Source organism: Benincasa hispida, chromosome 7, assembly GCF_027475165.1.
Source record: "Benincasa hispida cultivar pf3 chromosome 7, pf3_genome.v1.1, whole genome shotgun sequence".
In the NCBI taxonomy this organism is placed as follows: domain Eukaryota; kingdom Viridiplantae; phylum Streptophyta; class Magnoliopsida; order Cucurbitales; family Cucurbitaceae; genus Benincasa; species Benincasa hispida.
This window is the reverse complement of record NC_143484.1, coordinates 22,896,138-22,922,019: the sequence shown is the minus strand read 5'-3', so window position 1 is coordinate 22,922,019 and position 25,882 is coordinate 22,896,138. Positions and strand designations below refer to the sequence as shown.

At 37.8% G+C, this 25,882-nt stretch overlaps 1 protein-coding gene across 2 annotated transcripts in view; it reads left to right on the top strand.

The window, feature by feature from the left end:
• Window positions 1-21,720, top strand: part of LOC120081864 (DEAD/DEAH box RNA helicase family protein) — a 48,954-nt gene extending 27,234 nt beyond the window's left edge. For both annotated transcript variants that reach the window (XM_039037040.2, XM_039037039.2), the window contains exons 8-15: window positions 4,347-4,580; window positions 5,631-5,702; window positions 5,863-6,015; window positions 6,097-6,240; window positions 7,096-7,254; window positions 19,480-19,563; window positions 20,013-20,585; window positions 21,468-21,720. In XM_039037040.2, coding sequence (XP_038892968.1) covers window positions 4,347-4,580; window positions 5,631-5,702; window positions 5,863-6,015; window positions 6,097-6,240; window positions 7,096-7,254; window positions 19,480-19,563; window positions 20,013-20,585; window positions 21,468-21,560 — 1,512 coding nt within the window. In that variant the 3' untranslated portion in view covers window positions 21,561-21,720. The remainder of the gene's footprint in view (window positions 1-4,346; window positions 4,581-5,630; window positions 5,703-5,862; window positions 6,016-6,096; window positions 6,241-7,095; window positions 7,255-19,479; window positions 19,564-20,012; window positions 20,586-21,467) is intronic.
• The last annotated feature ends 4,162 nt before the right edge of the window (window positions 21,721-25,882 follow it).

Below are 25,882 nucleotides of genomic sequence, written 5' to 3'. Positions count from 1 at the left end.
GAAGAACTCCTGAATATTTCAAAGGAGAGACAAAAATGTGGGACATTGCTGGAGATTTATTTGATTCATTTGAAGATGCGGGAATGCTTGAAGTAGCTAGTTTATCTTTGGACGAACCAGAATTGGAAGTTATAGTTTTTACTGATGATGATGATCAGAATGAAGCTTCGAGTGGTTAAGAGGACATTGGACAAGAATGAAGAAAATATGGCTTGGCTTCTTTGATTCTATTTTGTGGTTTTGTAACTTTTGTGGTGTTCAACTAATTACTAAAACTTGTTATGACTTATAACATTGGACCGTTAGTCATCTTATCTATGGTTGTATGGTTGTTAATGATATTTTTAAATGGAATATTTCCCAATATGTTTATTTTACGACATATATTTAATTTTTTTAATAAAAAAAATAACGTGTCCCCGATGTGTCGTGTCCTACTTTTTTGAAAATTGGCGTTTCGCCGTGTCGGTGTCGTCGTGTCGCTGTGTCGCGTGTCGGTGTCCGTGCTTCTTAGGTCAAGATGCCACCTGATTTACCAAAGGATTCCACAAATTCTCAGCCAATATCCTTAGAGCTCCATATGATTTTAATAAAAGTAGCATCAAAATCTTCTTTCTTTGATTCCTGGATCAAAACAAGGTCTGGATTATGTTTTTTCAAGAATTCTTTTAAGATCAGCCTCTTATTTACATCCTTTAACCCACATGTATTCCACAACACTATTTTCATCACAATTATGATATGGAGACTCCCAAAGTTACTAGAAGAGCATGTTCAACCCAAAGTTAATCCACAATTTGCACCCATAGCTTGTAGGTGAGTTGGGATTTCTAAAGGCAGAATTGGTACCAAGCTAACAGCAGTTTTTACGTTTGCAATCTAGTCTTCCTCAGTCTGGAATAGGTTGACAATATTTGTCTCAAAGGAATACTTTTGTCCAATATCAACTTGATCTTTCCCAATCTTATGCTGTTGGGCTTCTTCACTACTGACACTAAAGGGAGAGTCAAACTTCTTCAACACCCTTCTTATTCAGAGTAGGGAAAGGGAAGGACTTGGGGTTCCTCTAAAAAATTTCACCTTAAGGTTGGGTAGGGTGAAGGCCGAGTGATCAAATTTTATAAAATGAGAGGAAGATTCAATTTGCCTGGTAGAGAGAAAAGTATGACTTGTTCTTGTTTATTTGAATCCTTCTCTCCTGTGTATTGCAATGATGATTCGCGTTGTTGATGGTAGTTTCACCTCTATTGCAGGAAAAGGAACAATCCCTTTGTCTCACAAATTTACTTTACGTTATGTCCTTCATGTTCCAAGATTAGCCTGTAATTTGTTATCTGTCAATAAAATCTCTAAAGATGCTAATTGTCATGTTATCTTATGTGAAACTCATTGTATCTTTCAGGATCAGGACTCGGGGGGAAACGATTGGATGTGCTAGGATGATTGATGGTTTCTATTACTTTGATAATGAAGTTTCAGTTAGTCATAAAAAAGTTCAGAACATACGTAGTGTCAGTTCTTCTTCTGTTCAAGAAACTATAATGCTTTGGCATCGTAGATTAGGGCATCCATATTTCTTCTACTTAAAGTACTGTTTCAAAATTTATTTAAAGAGATCGATTGTTCTATTTTTCAAGGTGAAAGTTGCATTTTTGCCAAACATCACCGATCTTATTTGCTTAAACCTTACCAGGCTTCATCACCTTTTTACTTAATTCATATGGATCGTCTAGAGTTTTGGCTCATAGTTTTAAGTGCTGGTTTGTTACATTTATAGATGATCACACCTGTTCAACTTGACTCTATTTGTCTGGTTTTAAAAAAGGATTGAAACTCAATTTCAAATTAAAATTTGCATTCTTCACTCTGATAATGACACTTAATATTTCAACGACCATTTAACCGATTTTTTTGCAAAATAAGGGTATTTTTCATCAGCTACGTGTCGAGGCACTCCTTAGCAGAATGACATTGTTGAGTGAAAAAATAGACACTTGAAGTTGCTCGTGCCGTTATGTTTTCTTTTAAGGTTCCAAAATATTTGTGGGGTGATGCAATCCTTATAGCTGCATACCTAATCAATTGAATGTCGTCTAAGGTTTTGAATTTTAGAACTCCTTTGAGTCACTTCAAAGAGTCTTTTCTTAATGTCTGATTGTTTTCTGATTTACCAATAAAATTATTTGGGTGTACTGTTTATGTCCATACTCCTACCCTTTCTTCAACTAAACTTGATCCTGAGCAATTAAATGCATTTTTGTAAGTTATATCTCTCATAAAAAGGCTTACAAATGTTTTAATCTTTCGACCAACAAGTATTTTGATAGTATGGATATGCTTTTCTTGGAAAATCAAGCATTTTTAGGGAAAATTCTCTTCAAAGGGACAAATCTAACAGTGAAGATAATTTTTGGGGCACTTCACCTCTCCCAAATATCACTGATTTTGAAAGTATGAGTTCTAGCCCTTCGATGCCAAGTGTGGAAAGTTCTTCTTTAGGGGGAGAAACACTACAAACTGACTCAATAAGTCGAAAGCCTGAACTTCAAGTTTATACTAGAAGAATTGATTCAAAGAGATCGAGATCAAACAGTTAACATATCATAGGACCAATCTAATGCTCCGGTGAATGATTCTGAAGATCCAGACATTAGACACTCAATGCCTATTTCTCCTAGCTCTTCATCTCCTTATTTACTTGATGTCTCTGATTTTGATTTTCCAGTTGCCCATAGGAAAGATACTCGTAAATGTACCAAATATTCCATTGCAAACTATCTTTCTTATCATAGATTTTCTGACTTTCATAAAACCTTCACATCTAAGATAACCAATCTATTTGTTCCAAGGAATATGCAAGAGGCCTTAAATGATTTGAATTGGAAATTAGCAGTGATGGAAGAGATTAATGCGCTAAAACAAAATTGCACATGGGACATAGTTGAACTACCAAAAGGTAAGAAAACAGTGAGATGCAAATGAGTGTTCACTGTAAAATATTGATCTGATGGTAGTATTGAAAGGTACAAGGCCAGATTGGTTGCCAAGGGGTTCGCTCAAACCTATGGAATTGATTATCAAGAAACATGTGTTTCAGTTGCTAAACTTAATTATATAGAGTTCTATTGTTTGTTGCAGTTAATTTTGATTGGTCTCTATATCAACTTGATGTTAAGAATGCCTTTCTCAATGTGGATCTTGAAGAAGAGGCATTCATGACTTGCCACCTGGTTTCGAGGTGGATCTTAGGGTTAACAAAGTGTGCAAGTTAGAGAAATCATTATACGACCTTAATCAATCTCTTAGAGCATGGTTTGAATATTTTGGAAAGGCAATCACGAGCTGTGGATTTAGTCAAAGTCAAGTGGATCATACTATGTTTTATAAACATACTGGGAATGACAAGGTTGTTGTTTTTATAGTGTTTGAAAGGTACTTCAGTAAAAGGTATATTATTTAAGAAGCATGACCACCTGCATGTTGAGGTTTACATTGATGTTGATTGGGTAGACAACACGACTGATAGAAGATTCAGTTCAGGTTATTGCTCTTTTATTGAAGGAAATCTAGTTACTTGGTGAAGTAAAAAACAAAGTGTGGTTGCAAGAAGTAGTGCTGAAGTAGAATTTAGGGTGTTAGCCCAAGGTTTTTTGAGGGCAAATGGATAACAAGTCAGGGATTTTCATTGCCCACGATCCAGTCCTTCATTATAGGACCAAAACATATTGAAGTTGATAAACACTTCATAAAGGAGAAGATTGATGCAAGAATAATATGCATTCCCTACCTTCTGACAACAGAGCAAATTGTAGATGTATCAACTAAAGGTCTTTCAAAGTGACGATTCAACAATTTAATTGACAAGTTGGCCATGAATGATACCTTCAAACTAGCTTGAGGGGGAGTGTTGATTATTTCCTTTCTTGTAAAATTCTCCATTGTATTTATTGTAATATATTTGCTGTATTTTATTTTTCCCTTATTTGTAATGGTATGTTTTTTCTATTTAAGAAACCCTTTATTCCCAAGCGAAACAAGAGAAAAAAAAAAAAGAACTTTTTAGCACTTTTCTTTCATCTGTGTGCTTGTGGAAGAGTGAATGAAAAAGATGACAGGGTTCTGACTATTATTGAAGTTGTTAAAATAGTTAAAATAGTAAAATTCCTTATCCTTGAAGGGACCCCTGTTATGGTTTCAATCTGGAGAAAAAAAAGAAAAACAGAAAAAGGAGGAAAACAAATTGTCAACAGTTCAGATAATTTTAATGGTTATGTTTATTTAGAATTTGATTTAGTTTATTGTTCACTTGTGAACTTAATACATGACCGCATATTATGATTTAACAGTTGGCACGCTTGTTCCAAATGCTTGAAGGTCTCGGGACAAGAATAGAGAAAGATCGTTTGCTGGACAAGTATCGTAAACCTCATTTAAATGCTGCATATATGAAGGAATGGGCTCCTCTCACTCAAGAGTTCCTTAAAGTCCTTCCATACTCCCTTACAGAGAGTCAGATGAAAGCTGTTACAGAAATTATATGGGATTTGAAGCGACCAATTCCTATGAATAGGCTCTTGCAGGTTTCTCTCCTTCATCCTTTTTATTGAATATTGTTATTTTCTTTTATGGAAACAACTTTTATTGAGGAAAAAAAAAATGAAAGAATACAAGGTCATATATTTTTTTTGTTACACTGTCATACTAGAAACCTCTCATTTCTATTTATGCTTCATAGTGGATCTCTGTAGCTCTTGTTCATAACTTTGCACAAACTTTTGTTCGTGCTGTCATTAATTACATATGCACAGCCTTTATGGTTGGTTAGACTAGATCTCATAGCCTAATCCTACAGACTTTCTCAAAACTCAAAAGTTAAGTTCTTACCAAATCTTAAATATTACCATACCTAGTTGTGTGGTAAACATGAATAACCATAAATCCTGACCAGCGAAAGCCATATTCCAATGGACATGGTCATTCAACATATAGGCTCTATGGAGAAATATTGCTTTTAGTAAATGTGATCATCATCCTTTTGCATGGATCGAACGGAAAGCTTTCCGAGGATTGCGTAAATGCTTCTTAAAACTAATCTCTCCTATTCTCCCTTGTTTCTTTTATTTTCATAAATGCTCAGTTAGGGATGGTTCTAATACCTGTCCTTTTCCCCATCTCTATCATTTTTCTAAAATGAATGTCTTTTTCCCCATTTCCTTTTCCCCAGCTCCTTACACTCTAATCCACTATACTAACAAACTACTGGGCCCCACCTAAATCCATAACTACCCTTCACACACTTACGTTCATACACTTTCATAACCAGGGGTCTATCACTGAAGTAAAGAAACCATCCCTTTGGAGACAGAACAATAGGCCGGAAAATAAACACCAAGGCAACTTTGAGAACGGAAGCGCCCATGTAGATAAAAGACAAACAAGGAACCGATGAAAAAGAAGTTGCATTCAAAGCTCTATGAAAAGGAACCATCTGTAAAAGAACCATTACTCTCGACTGACCTATAAATACTGGCTGTGTTGTATTGTTTGAGGGTAATCTACATTTGAATAAAATTCTCTCTTTGGTCTACACCAAGTAATGTACATCTGATATTTATTTTGGTCCTTTCCAGGGTGACGTAGGATGTGGGAAGACAGTGGTTGCTTTTCTGGCATGCATGGAAGTTATAGGCACTGGATGTCAGGTTTAGCTTCTGGATATTTGAGACATTTTAATAGATTGTTTGATGTCTCGAATAAATACTGGTTACTTTATAATTTAAAAGTAGGTTATTAGGTATGTAAATCTAATGTTTAAATCTTTAAATGCTGTGAAAATCTGAGATTCCTTGTAATAATCTGTAGGCAGCTTTCATGGTTCCGACTGAGTTACTTGCTATTCAGCATTATGAACATTTGCTTGGTTTGTTAGAGAGCATGGAAGGGATCGAGAATAAACCTTCTGTTGCTTTACTAACAGGTTCTACCTCATCAAAACAATCACGGATGATTCGCGAGGTCTGCATTATTACCTAATTGTTTTGTAACTTCTTTATTCATGCTACACTACTGAAATTGAGAATTTAATTTTAATTTCAGAGCCTCCAAACAGGAGAGACTTCTTTAGTTATTGGAACTCAGAGTCTAATATCGGAAAAAGTGGAGTTCTCTGCTTTACGCATTGCAGTTGTGGATGAGCAGCATCGTTTTGGTGTAGTTCAGAGAGGAAAGTTTAGCAGTAAGGTGGTTGCTTTATCTGTAGTAATATAGTGCTTCATTTTCTGAAAAAATTCAAACATATCATAGTGGCCTTTTTGTCAAATTGCAATAGTAGTGGTCAATTTCATTTAACCTATAGGAGAATTTTGATTTGACTTCTGTCAAGGCCGTTTTTGGTACTTTCATTGTTACAACAGTACCTTCCAAAGTGCAGATGAAATAGTCTCTATTTCCGGGACGTTCAAGGAGTCACTTTTTTGTTAGAAATCTTCCAAGGGAAACTTGGTCTCTGTGTTTTGCAGTTTCCTGCATTTTTTGTTCTCACTTTTTTTCTCTTTGTTTTATTTAAATTATTTGTCTTCTCTCTGATTTCTCCTGTTAAAGACAATTTCTTATTGTTCTGTCTAAATAAGACCAATTGGATTGCTTCAGTTCCGAGACAATATCGTCTGGGTGTGTCAAAGACTTTGCCCTTCAATTGCAGGCCACTCTTACGAAGACAGCTAAAATTCTTTATTTATTTGGAGGAATGAGAGATCTTTATTTAATTTAATACCTTCAACCGGATGTCACTCATTTTATTTTAGTTACTCTCACTCTATGCTTATTGCCAATCCGAGAGGGTTTTTTGTAATCTCCTTTGAGTTTGTTAGGGTTGACATACTTAATCTTTCCTCCCCTTCTTTCTTTTTAGTCTTTCATTATTAACAAAATAACTTTTCTAATTGATTAAAGGGAAAAATCTATTTCTAAACGTCGATTATGTTGGGTAAATTGTTTATGTTTCCTCTGCTGGAAATGATTTTGCCCTTCTTTTATTTATTTTGTCTTAATCTTGCCATCCTCAAACTCATGGTACGTTATCACTCTTGACTGTAGTTATTCAACAACTCTTTAAGTTCAAAAATTACCGTGGAGTGCTCTGATGGAACCTCAAGTGGAGATTTCTATATGGCTCCTCATGTTCTTGCCATGTCAGCCACTCCTATTCCAAGAACGCTTGCTCTTGCATTGTATGGAGACGTGTCGCTGACTCATGTAAGTTCACACTTTTCTCCTAATTTACATACAACTGCTATTGAAGTATAAAGTTCACATGAAAAGCATTTCTCCACATATCCTAATGCCAATAGACAACGACCTAAAGAACATAGTATTACTTTGTGTAGTTTAAAACACCTACGCAATGAAATGTGTACTTTCGATAACTAGGTAGATAATTTGATCAACTTCCGCATTTTTTTTCATTCTCCTTTCATTTTGGTTGGAACTGGATTTTATCCCTTCATTTTCCATTGAACACTGGTATTTCCTGTCGTTTTGTTAATCAAATATTTCTTCTTATTATTGAATTCTGTACAAAGTTACGACCCTAAATTATAAGAGAAGGGAAAAGCCAAATAAGGTAATAACCCAACGGTAACAAAGGGAAGAGAGAATGTAAACAAATGCCAGAAAGGAGATTACAGAATAAGGGAAAAAACTAAAATACAAAGGAAGAACTTTTCTGTTTTCAACATTTCCTTCTTCTCTTCTCAATGTAAACATTTCCAACATTGGCTGAATTTAGGGAGAACATACTTTCTTTAATATACTGATTCACCACTTGTACGCGTACATTCTTTTCTCCTTACTAGCAAATTTTAGTTTATTTATTTGTATGATATTTACACGGTTGTTATATTCATATGTCCTCATTTTCTGTTATATTCAGATTTCCCCATTTTCTGTTATATTCTATTGGATTGTGTAGGTTTCTAAACTATAACTTTGACTCATTTCGATAACACTTCTGATAACAATTTCGTTTTTAGTTTTTGTTTCTAAAATTTATGCTTCTTCTCTTCCAATTTCTCTATCATAGTTTCACCTATCTTCAAATTCTATTTTAGGTTTCATTTGGTAAAAATTTGGTTTTTTGTTTTTGGTTTTTAGTAAGCCTACAAACACTCATTCTACTTCTAAATTTCTTGCTTTGATATTTACTTTTTACCAATATTTAAAAAATCAAGCCAAAGTTCAAAAACTAAAAAAAGTTGTTTTTAAAAACATATTTTTGTTTTTGGAATTTGGTTAAGAATTTAAACTCTTATACTTAAGTAAGATGCAAATCATGGGCGGTAATTGAGAGAAAATATGCTTAATTTTCAAAAACAAAAAACAAAAATGAAATGGTTATCGAATGTGATGCACGAGGCCTAGCATTCGGTCTAGGATTTGGAATATGGATTCGGCATCTGATGGCCCCAACATTCTTTTGCATCTCTTGTGACCTGACAATGGCATTCTTACTTGTCTTAAGTTGCTTCGAAGAATCAAGACTATTCCCACAAACTAACACTGGTTCTTTCAACATGTTTTATCCTCATTCCTCACTCTCATGCTTCCTAAGAAAATTCCCAGGAGGTCACCCAACATAGACATGCTTGTCCAGTCATGCTTCCTATAAATTGCTCTATGCTAAGCATCACAGTCATGCTCGTCTAGGACGTGTTGCCCATGGCCGCGTGTCCGACTCCACCTCTTTTTATAATGCTTTCATGTTATGTATTTCATTTTGCTAGTTAGTTTACTCTCTTTGTACTTTTCCTTGTGTATGGCCGCTTGCTCATTTCCATATGCAAGGGTGTCAGATGTCTCTTTGTTCAGTATGTACTATGTGGGGGTATGACTAGTTGTCCTATCTTCACATCCGAGAGTTGTATGCTATAAAACGTTATTGTCCCCTTCATTGCTTTCTAGCTGTATGACTAATTTTCATTGCTCAATCATGCTTCAATTTAACGAAAACTTTTTTCTCTAAACCCGTTTTCTAAAACATTTTCTCAAGAATGTGGGTGGAAGTTGCAAGAAACACCCATTGTGCCATCAGTTATTCAGATTCGGATTGGCTGATTTGTTCCAAGGCGAGAACAAGAGCTGAGTCAAGTCGGCTCGTGAAGTTGATAAGTTGTGATCATGTCTACGACGAAACGGTTAGGCAAGTCCTATGTTGACTAGTTGGTCGAGATGGAAGAGCAAATGTTCTATCTAATAGAAGTCCTTGATCAGATTCGGTTCTTAAAAACTCGACTACAAGAAGTATCTGACAAGGCCGATGGAATTGATGCGGTGGCTGGCCGCTTGGATGGAATGCCCATCAAGGAATTGTTAACAAGGGTTGAGACCCTAGAAGTAAAAGTTATGAGAACTAGTAACTTTGAGCGTAGGGATGGCTCGATGAGCTAAAGAGTGGGTCGAAGAACTAGACAGCTCGTAGAAAGCAATAATTCAAATGGTGAGTGAGTTACTGAGACTTTCGAGCTGCTTTCGATGTTGTTCGGGTAGAGATTGTGGACATTAGTGCAAGAGTTAACCTCACCATGAGAGCAGTGGGAAACCAAGCCCTAGCTAGCGGTGTAGTCCAATTCAACAGGTTAAAATTACCTGAGTCTAAGCTCTTCTGTGGAGCTTGTGACGCGAAAGCACTAGAAGATTTTATATTTGATATGGAGCAATACTTCAGAGTTATGAACACAACTACTGAAGAGTTAGAGATCACTTTGGCGACGATGCATCTGGCAGAGGATGCCAAGTTATGGTGGAGGTCCTGTTTCATGGACATCCAAGAGGGTGGTTGCACCGTTGACACGTGGGAGAGACTGAAGCGTGAATTGCGTTCTCAGTTCTTCCCGGAAAATGTTGAAATTTTGGCAAGACATAAGCCACGAGAATTGAAACATACTGGCACTATTAGAGACTATGTGATACAATTTGTCAGACTAATGTTGGACATACGGGATATGTCTGAAAAAGGCAGTTTTCTGTTCTATTGAAAGCTTGAAACCATGGGTGAAAACAAAACTGTATGAACAGAGAATACAGGATCTCCCAGCCGCATACGCAGCGACCGAATGTTTATTTAATTTAATTGACGAATCTCATGAGAGATGAGGCAACACTCGAGATCCCCAACTAGAGGAAGTAAGAGCAATTGCAAGTCCACTGAGAAATAGTGGGGGAGACGACGACACTAGTGGGGATGGTAAACCATTCCAACAAAAGATTGGAAATACGTGTGGTGGCCCAATCAACAGAATTTTTATAATCACCCCCTATCCTGTTATATATGCAAAGGGCAACACAAGACAAGCGAATGTTCGAAACAGGCAACCTTTAATGCCTTTTAAGCCTCATTAGCTTCAGGCTCGAAAGGCAAAGCTGTTCATATAGAGGACGAGAATATGCAAGCAGAGGAAGATGAAACCCGACGAGTTGGGGCCTTAAGATTCTTAGCTGTTCTCCAGAGGAATATGAGAGATACAAAGAAACCCCAAAAAGGCGGATTGATATATGTAGATGCTTGGGTCAACCATAGATCGGCCATGAGTACCATGGTCGACTTTGGAGCCACCCATAACTTTATGTGTGAAACATAAGGCAGATGGTTGAATCTCCGTTGGGAAGAAGGCGCAGGGAAAATGAAAGCAGTGAACTTTGTGACCTTGCCTATTACTGGAATGGTAAAGAGAACAGTCGTACAGTTGAGAAATTGGAGTAGCCTTGCTGATTTTGTGATCGTTAAAATGGACGACTTTGACATAGTGTTGGGGATGAAATTCTTGCTCGAACATAAAGTAATAGCGATACCCCTTATCGAATGCGTAATGATCACAGGGTCTACGCCCACCGTTGTGCATATCGGGATCAAACAGCCAAATAGAGTAAAGATGATCTCAACCTGTAAGACCTCAAATAATTTACACCTACAAAAGAAGGGGTAAAAAGGGAAATGTCAAAGCAGCCAATGGAAAGCAAGGAAAGAAAGTGGGAGAAAAGGTGGAGGGGACCACGAGCTGGGATGCGAGAGAAGAAAGAGGGGACCATGAATTGGTTACAAAAGGGGCAAGGGATCAGATAGCGAAGTAGGAAAAGAATTATCTAAAAGTGAGTGAACTTTTAGGAGGAGAGAAAGCCAACTCTCTCGAAGGTGCTGGGAAATTTTCCTTGTTATAGTTTTCTTCTTTTGGTAAGGGGAGAGTATTTTGAGAGGGGGGGGGGGGGTTGCTCTATTTTTGGGGAAGGGTCAGAGATGAAGAGGGAATGTTTGTATGGAAGAAACTTTGTATAAATAATAGCAAGGAAAGAGCAGAATATTCATCCATCTGTCTTCTTTTTCTTTTTGTTTTTTTCTTTCCTCTTTGTTGATCTATTTTTGGTGTTTTGTTTATTGAACTTTGCAGGGGAGAAGAGCGAACGAGTTTGTGAGAGAATCTTACAAGTGGTATCAGAGCCCACTTCATCCTGGGGCGTACACGAGTGATGGCTCAGAAACAAGTGGAAGAAAGGCTGGAAAAAAATGAGAAGGAGGTTTCGGAAATGAAGGAAATGTTGCTGGGTTTGTGCAAAAACATAGAGAAGCTGACAGAAGAGATGAGAGAGAGCAATGCAGCTCGAAAGGCTGAGGAATCAGGCGCTTCTAATGGAAGAAGGATGAAAATGAAAGGGAAAGCTGATGAATCCGAGTCAAATACCAACTAGGGAGGAGGAGGATCTGATAAAAGTAAGAGGCTGGAAATACCTGTTTTCGCTGGTGAGAACCCTGAATCATGGGTGTACTGGGCAGAGCATTACTTTGAGATACATGAATTGTCGGATCAAGAGAAAGTCAAGGTTGTTGTCATCAGTTTCGGAGGAGGTAGATTGGTTTGGATGGAGCCACAACCGGAGACCTATTCGAACTTGGGAAGAATTAAAAAAGAGGATGTTCGAGTACTATAGACCTATCGGAGTGGGAAGTTTAGGCGCGAGATTGTTGAGAATAAGGCAAGAAGGGACTTATGCAGAATATGTGAAGAAATTTGTCACATATTCAGCACCTTTGCCCGACCTAGCTGAAGAAGTCCTTCGAGACGCTTTTGTTAATGGGCTGGAGCCAACCTTGAGGGCCGAAGTTATCAATAGAAAGCCAACCACACTTGAAGAATGCATGTATGAAGCCCAACTAGTAAGTGACCGCAATGTATCACTGAAGATAGCACTAGCAGACCTGGGAGTCGTTGGGCCGTGCAAGAATGAAGGCCCAGGCAGGGAAGATCTGAACTGAAGAGCAGGAAGAGTATGGAGACACAAGAGACCAAAAGAATTACCCTACCAATGAAGAACAACTTTGTGAAGAAGGAACCATCCATGAAGAGGTTGTCGGATAGTGAGTTTCGCGAACGACTAGATAAGGGACTGCGTTTTCGTTGTAATGAGAAGTATAGCCCAGGCCACTGATGCAAGCTGAAGGAGAACTGGGAATTAATGTTGTTTATCACCAATGAGAATGAAGAAACTGATCTGGAACAGGAGGAAAAGGGGGATCCACCGGAGGGAGAAGAAAAAGAGGAAACGGTCGAAATTGCCTTGAGATCGATCTATGGGCTGTCAGCCAGGGGGACGATGAAACTGAGAGGGAAGATGAAAGGAGAAGAGGTCCTAGTGCTGATTGATTGTGGAGCCATGCACAACTTTCTGCATAAAAGGTTAGTGAACGAACTACAAATACCTATGAACAAGAAGAACTTCTTTGTAGTCATTGGTAATGGAGACGCGATAAAAGGGGGAGGAATCTGCAAGGCCATTAGCTTGGAACTACCCAACCTTAGTGTGAAGACTGACTTTCTGGCAATTGATTTAGGTCAGATGGATGTGGTCCTAGGGATGCCTTGGCTGTGTACAACTGAATTCATGGGAGTACATTGGGCATTGTTAACTATGTCCTTTATGGCAGGGAATTCACAGGTCATTTTGAAAGTTGATCCATCTCTAACCAAGACTGAGATCTCCATTAAGACGCTCACAACATCATGGGAAGAAGATGACCAAGGCTTCTTGGTAGAATTTCAAAACTATGAGTATGACAGTGAAGACAAGAAGGAAGGGGAAGAGGAACTTGAAGAGTCAGGGGAACATCCAATTATGATCAGGGCCTTAATCGAAGAGAATCAAGACATATTTGTAGAGATAAAGGCTTTTCCTCCAAAAAGGGCTATTGACCATCGCATCTTGACAAGCAGGGATCAGAAACCAATAAATGTAAGACCATATAAGTATGGCCACTGCCAGAAGGAAGAAATTGAGAAGTTGGTGGAGGAAATGTTGAGAGCAGGGATCATCCGGCCAAGCCACAACCCTTATTCCAGCCCGGTCCTACTAGTTAAGAAGAAAGATGGAGGATGGAGGTTTTGTGTCGACTATAGGAAACTAAATCAAGCAACAGTGGCTGACAAGTTCCCTATACCAGTCATTGAGGAGCTGTTGGATGAGCTACATGGATCAACAATCTATTCTATGTTAGATCTGAGGTCAGGGTACCACCAAATCCGAATGAATGAGAAAGATATTGAGAAGACAGCCTTCCGAACGCATGAAGGTCACTTTGAATTTCTGGTCATGCCATTTGGAGACACCAACGCACCAGCTACTTTTCAATCATTGATGAACCAGGTTTTTTGTCTTTTCCTATGTAAATTTGTACTTGTTTTCTTCGATGACATATTGGTATATAGTCCTAATTTATCTACACACGAAACACACTTGGGAGTGGTCTTCAATGTGCTTAGGGATCACAAGCTGTATGCAACTAAAAAAAAAATGTTCCTTCTGCCAGGCGAGAATCCAATATTTGGGCCATTGGATATCATTGAATGGAGTAGAAGTTGATAATGGGAAAGTTCAGAGGGAATGGCCACAACCTCAAAATGTGTCTGAATTGAGAGGTTTTTTCTGGCTTACAGGGTATTACAGACGTTTTGTACAGGGATATGGGAACATAGCAGCCCCTCTCACCAAACTCCTCCAGAAAAATGCCTTTGAATGGAGTGAGGCAGCAAATCAAGCCTTTGAGAATCTGAAGCAAGCAATGGTCACGACACCTATACTAGCTCTACCTGATTTTTCCAAGAGTTTTGTGATTGAAACGGATGCATCAGGGACGGGCCTAGGGGCGGTTCTCTCCCAAGATTCGAAGCCTATAGCCTACTTCAGCCAAAAATTGTCAACAAGGGCCCAAGGGAAGTCAATTTACGAAAAAGAGCTGATGGCAATAGTGTTAGCAGTAGAAAAATGGAGGCACTACCTCTTGGGAAGCAAGTTTATTGTGATTTCAGATCAGAAGGCCTTGAAATTTTTGATAGAACAGCGTGAAGTACAGCCTCAATTCCAAAGGTGGTTAACCAAACTGCTTGGTTACAATTTTGAGATTCTATACCAACCTGGGTTGCAAAATAAAGTTGCAGATGCCCTATCGAGAGTGAGAGAACAAGGGGAATTGTGCACTCTATCAGCACCTACTATTATCGATGTTGAAGTGGTTTTGAAAGAAGTCGAGGAGGATGAGGAATTACAGAAAATCATCATCACCTTGAAGGAAGACCCGGAGAGAATGCCAAAGTATAAGTGGCAGCACGATCGCCTAACCTACAAGGACAGATTAGTTCTATCTAAAACATCTAGTTTAATCCCTGCACTGCTGCATACTGTTCATGATTCGGTGTTAGGAGGACATTCGGGGTTCTTGAGAACGTATAAAAGGATGAGTGGTGAACTATACTGCCGGGAATGAAGACAGATGTAAAGAACTACGTGGAAGGTTGCGAAATTTGTCAAAGGAACAAGTTTGAGACACTCACACTAGCAGGCTTACTTTAACCTCTCCCGATCCCTAACATGATATTGGAAGATTGGAGCATGGACTTCGTGGAAGGGTTACCAAAAGCTGAAGGATATGATGCGATAATGGTGGTGGTAGACCGATTGAGTAAGTATGCTCACTTCACCCCTCTCAAACACCCTTTTTCAGCAAAGCAAGTTGCTGATATATTCATTAAGGAAGTTGTAAAACACCATGGAGTACCTCTATCCATTTCAACTGATCGAGACAAAATCTTTGTGAGCAACTTTTGGAAGGAGATGTTTTCAACAATGGGGATGAAACTTAAAAGAAGTACAACATTCCATCCATAAATTGATGGACAAACAGAGAGGGTGAACCGATGTTTGGAGATCTATTTGCGTTGTTTCTGCAATGAGCAACCAAGGAGTGGAATAAATAGATGGCTTGGGCAGAATTGTGGTACAATACCACCTTTCATATCTCCATTAAAACCACCCCCTTCTAGGCAGTCTACGGGAGACCACCACCACCCTTAGTCAGCTATGGAGATAGGAAAACATTCAATAATACTGTGGAACAACAACTACAAGGGAGGGATCTAGCACTCGATGCTTTGAAGGAGAATTTAGCCACAGCCCAGAATAGAATGAAAAAGCAAGTAGATAAACATCGGAGAGAACTGAAATTTGAGGTAGGAGAAGAGGTGTATTTGAAGCTAATACCTTACCGACAGAAGACATTGGCTAAGAAAAGAAGCGAAAAGCTAGCTCCAAGGTTTTAGGGGCCATATAAGATAATTGACCGAATAGGAGAAGTAGCTTATAGATTGAGTTTGCCATCAGAGGCTGAAATACATAATGTTTTTCATATCTCTCAACTCAAGAAGCTGGGACAAGATCAGTAGGTCCAACAACACCCTCCAAGGCTAACTGGAGAGTTCGAATTACAAACTGAACCTGAGACTGTCCTGGGGTCAGATGGAATGGAATCATGGCAACATATGAATGGTTAGTAAAATGGAAGGGGATGTTTGAGAATGAAGCAACCTGGGAAGATGTGAGTGTACTCAATCAACAGTTTCCTCATTTCAACCTTGAGGACAAGGTTCATTTCGAGAAGGGGAGTATTGTAAGACCTTAAATAATTTACACCTACAAAAGAAGGGATAAAAAGGGAAATGTCAAAGCAGCCAATGGAGAGCAAGGAAAGAAAGTGGGAGAAAAGGTGGAGGGGACCACGAGCTGGGATGCGAGAGAAGAAAGAGGGGACCATGAATTGGTTACAAAAGGGGCAAGGGATCAGATGGAAGAAATAGGAGAAGAATTATCTAAAAGTGAGTGAACTTTTAGGATGAGAGAAAGCTAGCTCTATTTTTGGTTCTAAAAGTGTTGGGAAATTTTCCTTGTTATAGTTTTCTTCTTTTGGCAAGGCAGGGGAGAGTATTTCGAGGGGGGGTTGCTCTATTTTTGGGGGAGTGTCAGAGATGAAGAGGGAATGTTTGTATGGAAGAAACTTTATATAAATAATAGCAAGGAAAGGGCAGAATATTCATCCATCTGTCTTCTTCTTTTTGCTTTTTTCTTTCTTCTTTGTTGCTCTGTTTTTGGTGTTCTGTTTATCAAGCTTTGCAGGTGAGAAGAACGAACGAGTTTGTGAGAGAATCTTACACAACCCTTCAGTTGAAGAGGGACCTTACCCATGAATCAGTTGAAACCATGGAAGAGAAAACCCGTCAAGATATTCTGTGTCTTGGAAAAGTGTCGCAATGTCGAGCCAGACAGCTTACACAAGTCCCTGCCTCCACAAAGGAGGATTGATTAAGAGATTATACGTGGTACATTCGTGTCACACACCATATACAGTCTTCCGACATTGCTCATGCTTACGCAGGGAACGAATCAAAGCACACAAATAGGTGGAGGAAAAGAGAGCACAGATGTTGAGAGTTTCTACCAGGGGACGAAGTGCGGGTAAGATTGTGCCCAGAACATTTTCAATTGCAAGACCAAAGAGAATGGCGCCTCGTGAGGAGCTATAAAGGACTAGTGGAGGTCATCGATAAGGTTGGAAAAGCCTCTTATTGGGTGCAATTACCGTCGTGGATGGAGATCCATCCTGTCATCCACGTAAGTAATTTGAAGCCCTATCACCCCGACCATGTTGATGGGCAATGTAGTGTTGTGACATATCCGCTTGCCATGACGAAGAGAATGATAGAGGAAGAAGTTGATGAGAGACTTGCTGGAAGAAGCGACAGAGTTAGAAGACCAGGACAAGGCCTAGAAGAGTTCTTGGAGTGGTGGAAAAGCCTTTAAAACAGAGAAATTACTTAGGAGCACACAAAAGACCTCAAGGCAACTACCCAACAAATTACTGAGTTCGATCAAAGTTAGTTGATGAGGACGTCAACCAATTGAGTGGGGGAGGATATCATAGTCATGCTTGTCTAGGGCGTGTTACCCATGGCCGCATGTCCGCCTCCATCTCCACCTCTTTTTACCATGCTTTCATCCTATGTATTCCATTTTGTTAATTAATTTACTTTCCATGTACTTTTTCTTGTGCAAGGGTGGCGGATGTCTTTTTGTTCAGAATGTACTATGTGGGGGTATGACTAGTTGTCCTATCTTCACATCCGAGAGTTGTATGCTATTAACTATTGTTGTTGTCCCTTGCATTGCTTTCTAGTTGTACGACTAATTTTCTTGCTCAGCTTTCAAACGCTTGTGAAAACCTTTTTCTCTAAACCTGTTTTCTAAAACATTTTCTCAAGAATGTGGGTAGAGGTTGCGAGAAACGCCCATTGTGCCATTAACTATTCGGATTTGAATTGGTTGACTTGTTCAAGGGCGGGACAACTGTTGTACAATTGCCTTAAGTTACTATGATTGAGCCACCAAAAAGGAAAGGGACCTTGTAAGTATAAGTAGTAATTTTCAATTCTTTTAAGCTTTTCTTAACCATAATTTTGTATGCTCAAGATCCCTCTCATTCGGATATGATCTCGGTTCATCCTTGTCCCCCCTCCCAAACCCGGGACATTACATGTCCACCAGCTTTTGCTTGGTTCGTCCTTGAATCATATTCTATTGGGAGAGGTTTTGCTCTAATACCATCTGTAACGCCCCAGGTCCAGGTGTTGAATTCGGATTCCGAATCTATTGGGAGAGGTTCCGCTCTAATACCATCTGTAACGCCTCATGTCCAGGTGCTGAATTCGGATTCCGAATCTTGGGCCTGAGGTATTATACTACATGGGGTCTAAATGATTATCAAACGGAACTTTAGGGATGCAATTTTTCTCTAATAGTGGAAAAGAAAAAAACTACGATCAATAATGTTTCTGAATTGTGTTAAATAATTGTTCTCAACTTGAGAGGAAATTTTGTGTTTAATGCAGAAAACTTTCTTAGATTATCTTTTACAATTATCTTCATATTAGTAGTTTTTAGTTTAGCTCTGGACTTAAGAAGAATGTCAGTTCTTAATAACAATTGAAAACATAGCCATGAAGTAGAAGTGCACAATCCATGAATTGTAATGGAATTTTTCAAAAGAAAAAGCTGTATATTTTTCATCTTTCTGCTTTTAGATGACCAGTGGATGCGGACCATGGTTCTCTCCTTTCCCATTACTTCTTTAGTTTGCGTTGTTTCCATACTGCCAACCTCTTATTCTACTTTTATTTTTGCCTGCACCATTCTGCTTCCACTCCAGCTGCTAAGTTTAACAGGTCCAACTATCTGTCATCTGTCTATCTAGTTTCAATGGCATTGAACAGAAGGAAGTTTGGTTCCATATAGTCTACCAAGCATACCATCATTATAAGTTCTCTACATATCCTACACGACCCAGCTAGACCAATTGGTTTATGTTCTTCATAGCCTTAAATTTTCCCTTTCTTGTGTAAAATTACTTGAAAGCATTGCCACCTTAGAAAAACCTTCCACTAAAACATATCAGCAGTGATCCGAATACTGATTAACACGAGAGAGCTGTTAATTCTTTTCTTTTGCTTTCATGGTCGTGCTACTGCATGCTGGATGGTTCACTGTAGTTTAAAATCATCTCCAACCTTCATTCTGTTTGGAAGAATATGTTCTCCAGGCTTTTAATATAAGAAGTCTAATTTGCTTCAATTGTTAGCTTAAGAAAGTACCAGTTTCAACATTTTAATTTATAGAGAGGACAAAATTCTTACTTATGCAGGTATGTTATAATTTTCTTGATAAATAACGACTACAAACATATTCTAGACACAATTACAAAATATTAAGGACATAAACTAAGGAAGTAAAATCTTGAAACAAAAGCACTCAGCTCCTGGAAGGAGGAAAAAGAAGAAAGCGGAAAAGATAGGTAACTTCTCAAGGTGTAGCCTATTAGCTAGGAAGAAAAACCTCTCTCTTTCAGATACTGTGACACAGCTAACAGAGACTTGAAGTTTGTTTCGTGAGATGGATGGGTTGCAACGTGACCAGAAATAATGTTCCATTGATTTTGTGGTTTTTGTTCTTTTTGCTAGCCCCCAGGCCCAGCTGTTTCTTTGTATATTGGCTGTTCCTTCAATTATTTACGGAAGTGTTCCATTGATATCATCAGGAACTTTTTGATTCTTGACACAGATAACTGATTTGCCTCCTGGACGGGTACCAGTCAAAACATATTCAATTGTGGGAGACGATGAAGGCTTCGAGAAGGTTTATGAGGTCTATTCTTGTCCTTACATTTGAGATGATTACATTTTATAAAAATACTTGGTCATGTATGTTAATTTTGTATATTATTGAATAAATAGACATCAATAAACCACTAAAGGGAAATACATAAATGGAAAAGACGCAAAAAGGAAAATAATAATGGAAAATAGTAATTAGTAATAAACCCTGATTTCCTTTTAACGATGTATGCTTTAACCTATAAAATTTTCATAAATTGTTCATTTTGTTAGAAATGGAAACAAGATTGGTAGTTGAAACGTACTTTGAGTGTAAATCTGTAGAAACATCATTATCTTATATTTATTTAGTGAATTGGATGCTTCTAAGTTATGTGGAAGTATTTTCAATATAAATTCATTCTTGAAAAGGTGGGGCTTTCGTTAATTTATTTTCGATACTCAGCTTCTTGTTTGATGAAAATGGTTTACATATGATAGATGATGCTGGATGAGTTAGAAAAAGGAGGGAAGGTGTATCTCGTGTATCCAGTGATTGAGCATTCCGAACAGCTACCTCAGCTTCGTGCCGCTTCAGAAAGTCTTCGATCCATTTCTTACAGGTTTCAGGACTATAACTGTGGGTTGTTGCACGGGAAAATGAAGAGTGATGAGAAAGAGGTAGCTTTACGGAGATTTCGAAATGGACAGACACAGATACTACTTTCTACCCAAGTGATTGAGATTGGAGTAGACGTTCCTGATGCATCAATGATGGTTGTTATGAATGCTGAGACGTTTGGAATTGCTCAGCTCCATCAACTAAGAGGACGAGTTGGACGTGGAATGAAGAAGTCTAAATGCATTTTGGTGGCGTCTACTGCTAGCAGCTTAAGTCGCTTGAAGGTGTTGGAGAATTCGTCAGATGGTTTTCATTTGGCAGAAATTGATCTTCTTTTACGTGGACCTGGTGATTTGCTTGGTAAAAAACAGTCGGGACATCTTCCAGAATTTCCAATTGCAAGATTGGAGGTAGATGGTAATATTTTGGAAGATGCACATCTTGCCGCTTTGGTAAGTTTTCATTTAGCTCCTATTTTTATTTGCATGATTGATCAAGCATAGAATACAAACTTTATTTCTAGCTTTGAATTATGTACAATATTGGTCTTGACACCAAATGTTGTAGGGTCAGACGGATTGTTCCGTGAGATTAGTCAAGTTACACATAAGTTGGCCTAGACACTTGTGGATATAAAAAAACATGTACATATTAGAAGTAAAAATTTGGTTAAATTATGAGTATGGTCCCTGCATTCTTCATGATTATGTTTACCTAGTTAGTCCTCTTATATTATATAAAGTTTGTGATAGGACTCGGAAGTTTTAGAGTAATGTCCATTTGGTTCTTATACTTCAAAAAGTGTTTGACAAGTTTCTAAACTTTAAGTTTTGTGTATAATAGGTCTCCATGGTTAATTTTGTCAATTGAATACGTACATGACATGCTGATTCTTAATCTTAAGAAATTTCTAATAGGTCATCATACTTTCAACTTTATCTGCAAGAAAAATTCTTGTCAACTTCATTGATGGAATACTTATGCCACTAAATGTCAAAGCATACCCCAACTCGTCTGCCACACAATCTTTAAACAATGTGATCAGTATACTACATAAGTATTCAACTGGTAGGGTTAATGGTAGGGACATGTTAAGCACAAAATTAAAAATTCAAAAACCTATTAGAAGCCTTTTGAAGTATGTGCACCTATCAGATACAAATTCTGAAAGTTGGGAGACTTATGAAAAAGTTTTTCAAGTAGAGGGATTAAGCAGAGTCTTAATCTTACAGGTTTGGGAACCAATTTTTTATACCAACTTAAAATTTGCATAGATATTGGAATTACATTGGTTCAGAAGTATAACTCAGACACTGATTTTCTCTCACATGCAGAAAATTTTAAGCATCTCTCCTGATTTGGAGCAGTTTCCTGCCCTGAAGATTGAGCTTGGCATGAGGCAGCCACTTTGTCTACTTGGTGATTAGGTTTCTTTGAAAACTAACATATATTTGCATATGTACAGATTTGTGTATCAGTCAGTTAATTTGTATCCAAGCATCGGTAAATATATTTATGCATTTACTAGTTTGAACTGTTTGACCAATCATTTTGATGATGTGAATAAAATATTAAGTTAAAATACCATTTTGGTCTCTATAGTTTGGAAGTTCAATTTTAGTCTTTAGACTCAAATGTTCAATTTTGACCCTTGTACTTTTAATATTAGTCACTAGACTAAAATTGAATACCAAAAGTATAAGAATTAAAATTAAATAAGTCATAAATTACAAATTTACAGACGACCAAAATGAGATTTAAACTAAAATTAGAATAGATTGTAGATGGCATTTGAAAATGGTTTTACTGGTCTCAAAAGAGCTTTTGGCTGATGAAAGCATACTTTTTTAAACTTGCAAAATAGTGATTGCATATCCATGTCTTAAAAAACTTTAAGAATGCTTCAAAGGAGTTTTATTGTACACCTCATCCGGTCTTGGGAGTGCTTATGTTTTTTAACTTAACCCTTAGAAACTTATGTTTACTAACTTTATGCTTATGTTATAGCGTAGTTTTTATTGCCATCATAGTAGAGATGACATGTTCAATTTGACGGTTGCAAACTCCTGATGCGATCACTTTGGCCATTGCAACACTCCATTTTTCACATTTTTTCCATCCAACGCCACTTGCATTAGGGATGTGCATGCCAGCTTGATTCCTTTTCATCGGCCCTAGCTCGATTATTAAAACCCATTATGATGTAACATATGCCCATTAACCCATTAGGTTAGTGATGTGAATTCCAGTCCGATTCTTTTTACTCAACTTTTTCTCAACTTTTAAATTGCATCACAATATATAAATTAAACTACCATTCGAAGTTTTCATAATTTAGACTATTGTACATATTTGTTTTCTTTCTTCTTTCTTCCAATGTGTTTTAGATCGATTCACCAAGCATCTTGAAGTAACCTCGACTGTGGATCTCTCTCTACTATGGTGGATATTTTGATTTTTCATTGTAATCTTTGTCAAACATTTAAATCTGATGAATATTACAATGGGAAATCGAAATACCCACCACAGTCGAGGCTACTTCGATATGTCTGGGTGAATCAGTTTGAAATGCATGGATAGAAGAAGAAAAAAGAAAACGAATGTACACAATGGTCGAAATTATGAAAACTTCAAATGAGAGCTTTATTTATATATCTTGATGCAATTTGAAAATCAGGTCAAGGTTGAGTATAAGGAATTAGGTTGTGGTGAATTTTCAGAGGATAGTTTAAAATGTTGTGCTAAAGGAGTGGTTACAGATTTTGCTTTATCCATCTGAAATTTCATTAAGATTTTGCTTCAATACAGAGTTGGCTTATGTTGAGAACTCCTTTGGTTCTTTGTCTGGTGATTTCAATGCCCAAGATTCTCTTTGTCTTGGCAAGATCTTTCATTTCAAACTTTTTCTTTAATAAAGTTTTGACCTTTTGAAAATTTGCTTTAGACTTGCCGGCTTGGAGCATGCCATCCATATATAGTAGTAAGAAGATAGTAGATGAGCATTTATTTGGATTCACATACACACAACTGTCATATGATCTCCTTTCAAAACTATTCTTCTTCATATATTCATCAAACTTTTGACACCAGCATCTAGGAGATTGTTTGAGTCCATATAAGGACTTCTTGAGGAGACATACATGATATTCTTTTCCCTTTTCCTCATATCCTTATGGTTGTTCCATGTAAATGGTCTCTGTTAGTTGCCCATGTAATAAGGCTGTTTTCACATCTAGCTGATCCAACTCAAAATTATTTTGGACTATCATTGATAACAACATCCAAATGGAGGTTTGCTTCACTGTAGGGGAGAAAATTTCGATGTAATCAATCCCTGCTCTTTGAGTGAATCTTTTTGCCATAAGTCTGGCCTTATACCTTGTATCTTGTACCCCTGGAATACCTTCTTTGAGTTCATAGACCCTTTTGCAAGATATAACTCTTGCTCTTTTTGATAAAGGTACTAGATTCCATGTTTCATGTTTTGGTGAGAAAATCCATCTCTTCATTCATGGCTTCAATCCATTTTTCAGCATTAGGACTAGTTGTTGCTTCCATGAAGGTGGATGGTTCTTGATTTGATCAAACAACCTACTACATTTAGAGCAACACCGATGCTATCTGCTTCACCAAATCTTATTGGAGGAACAATTGTTCTCCTTTACTTGTCATGAGCCAAAGAATAATTTATGAGATTAGTAGCTTGTTGGGAGCTTTCACCTTCCATTGATTCTGCTTTAACATTTTCATCAGTTTCTTTAATGTTAGGCTTAGGGGAAGATGGATTCTCACTAACTCTTTAGGAAACTCCACCTCAATGTTTGTTTCCTTGGAATTCTAACTAGCCGTATATTCTTTCTCAATTAAAATATACATTTCCAATTCTCTAAATACCACATCTCGGATGTTAACACATCTCTTCTCAATCGGATGCCATAGTCTATATCCTTTTACACCTTTAGTGAAACCGATGAACATAAACTTCACAACTTTTGGCTTTAGTTTGCCTTGTCTAAGTTAAGAGGGTGCTTTGTCCATCTCTCTTATGAGGTAAGGCAATTTATTGAGGTATGTGGGCATCTGTTAAGTGTATAGATTGTGTATGAAAAAACCTCTATGTAAAACCTCTCAGGGATAAGTCCACCAGACATCTGGGCTTTGACTATTTCAATAATAGTTTAGTTAAGCCTCTTTGCCCCTCTATTTTGTTGTGGTGTATAACAAATGGTCCTGTGTCTTATGATGCCTTCTTGTCTACAAAATTGATTAAAGCTCTCTCCAAAAAATTCCAATCCATTGTCTGTCCTAAGGTATTTAACTTGTTTATTGGTTTGTTTTTTAACCATTACTTTCCACTCCTTAAACCTATCTAGAGCCATATCTTTTGTTTGTAGAAAGTAGACCTAAGTTTTTCTTGAAAAGTCATCTATGAATGAAAGAAAGTATCTTGAATCATTAATGGAGGGTGTGTGAGAGAGTCCTTAAATATTAGAGTGGATGTAATCCAAAATTTCCTTTTAGATATGCTTAGCTTTAGGAAAAATATATCTTGTTGCCTTTCCTATGATGTAGTTTTTGGGGTTGATGCTCTAAAGTCTCGTGTTTTGTAGTTTATAAACAGTATGTACGAACGCTTGTATTGTTAATATATGATATTTACTTCACATCTGTATATTACTCATTTACTTGTTTTATTTTCTTTACTACAAACCAATAAACATAAAATCCCTAGTTATCTGTATGTGACTCAAGCATATATGTGGTGACATATAAGTGGATCATGTCTTGAGTGATAACCAAAATGGTCTGTAGTATATGGATATAGGAGGGAAACCTTATCCTGGTAACGTATGGACACGACCCACTTTGTGGAATGGTCACAAGTGTTATGACTTGGCACGGATGGTCTGATCCTGATCATTCGTGTTAGGGACATGCGAGCAGGGGCGTCCTATACAGAGAGTTTGTATAAGACCTGACCACGACATGTTAACATCTCGTTATATAACATCGTTCATGACAGAGACTTCACTTCACTAGGATGACCCTAGGTAACATGACCTCAATCCTGAGTGAGTTGGGAACTCCTGCCATTGAGGGCAGTCCTCTGATTTGTATGGGTGCGAGTGGCCAGGTCGCCAATTCAAACCTACCATTTTAGGGATTCTTCTAATTTTGGGAGCTAGGAACTCAGCTACACAATTTGGAATTCACTTCTTCCCCGAGGTAGGGGTAAGTAGATAGATATCTACCTTAAAGGCTGATTCCGGGACTTGAACAATGTGCGCCACACCTTCTCTTGGCCCGAGAGGTGTTCACACATAGTTGGACTATGTTGTATTGTTCATTAGAGGAATCGGTGGTACTTAAAGAGTGAGATGTAACTATAGGGGTAAAACGGTAAATTGGCCCAGCTGTACTTACGAGCATCTGTGAAGGGTCATCGTATTCATGATTGGTTATATCTGATGGACATAGAAATATATCTATGGTAAGAAGTGTTCAACTGTTGGTCTTTAGTAGAATCATTGACAGTTAACGGATGGTGGATCTCGTGGCTAAAGAGTTTAGTTAGCTAATCACTTACCGTTGGAGCTTCGAGCCAAAGGTCCATTAGGTTCCCTGGGCAGGTTGGATAAAAGTCGACAACCAGTATTTGGGTTAATTTGAAATGTTCAAATTGACAAGAGGAAGTTCGATTATACATGATATAATTGGACTGGTTAATTATATATGATATAATTGGCTA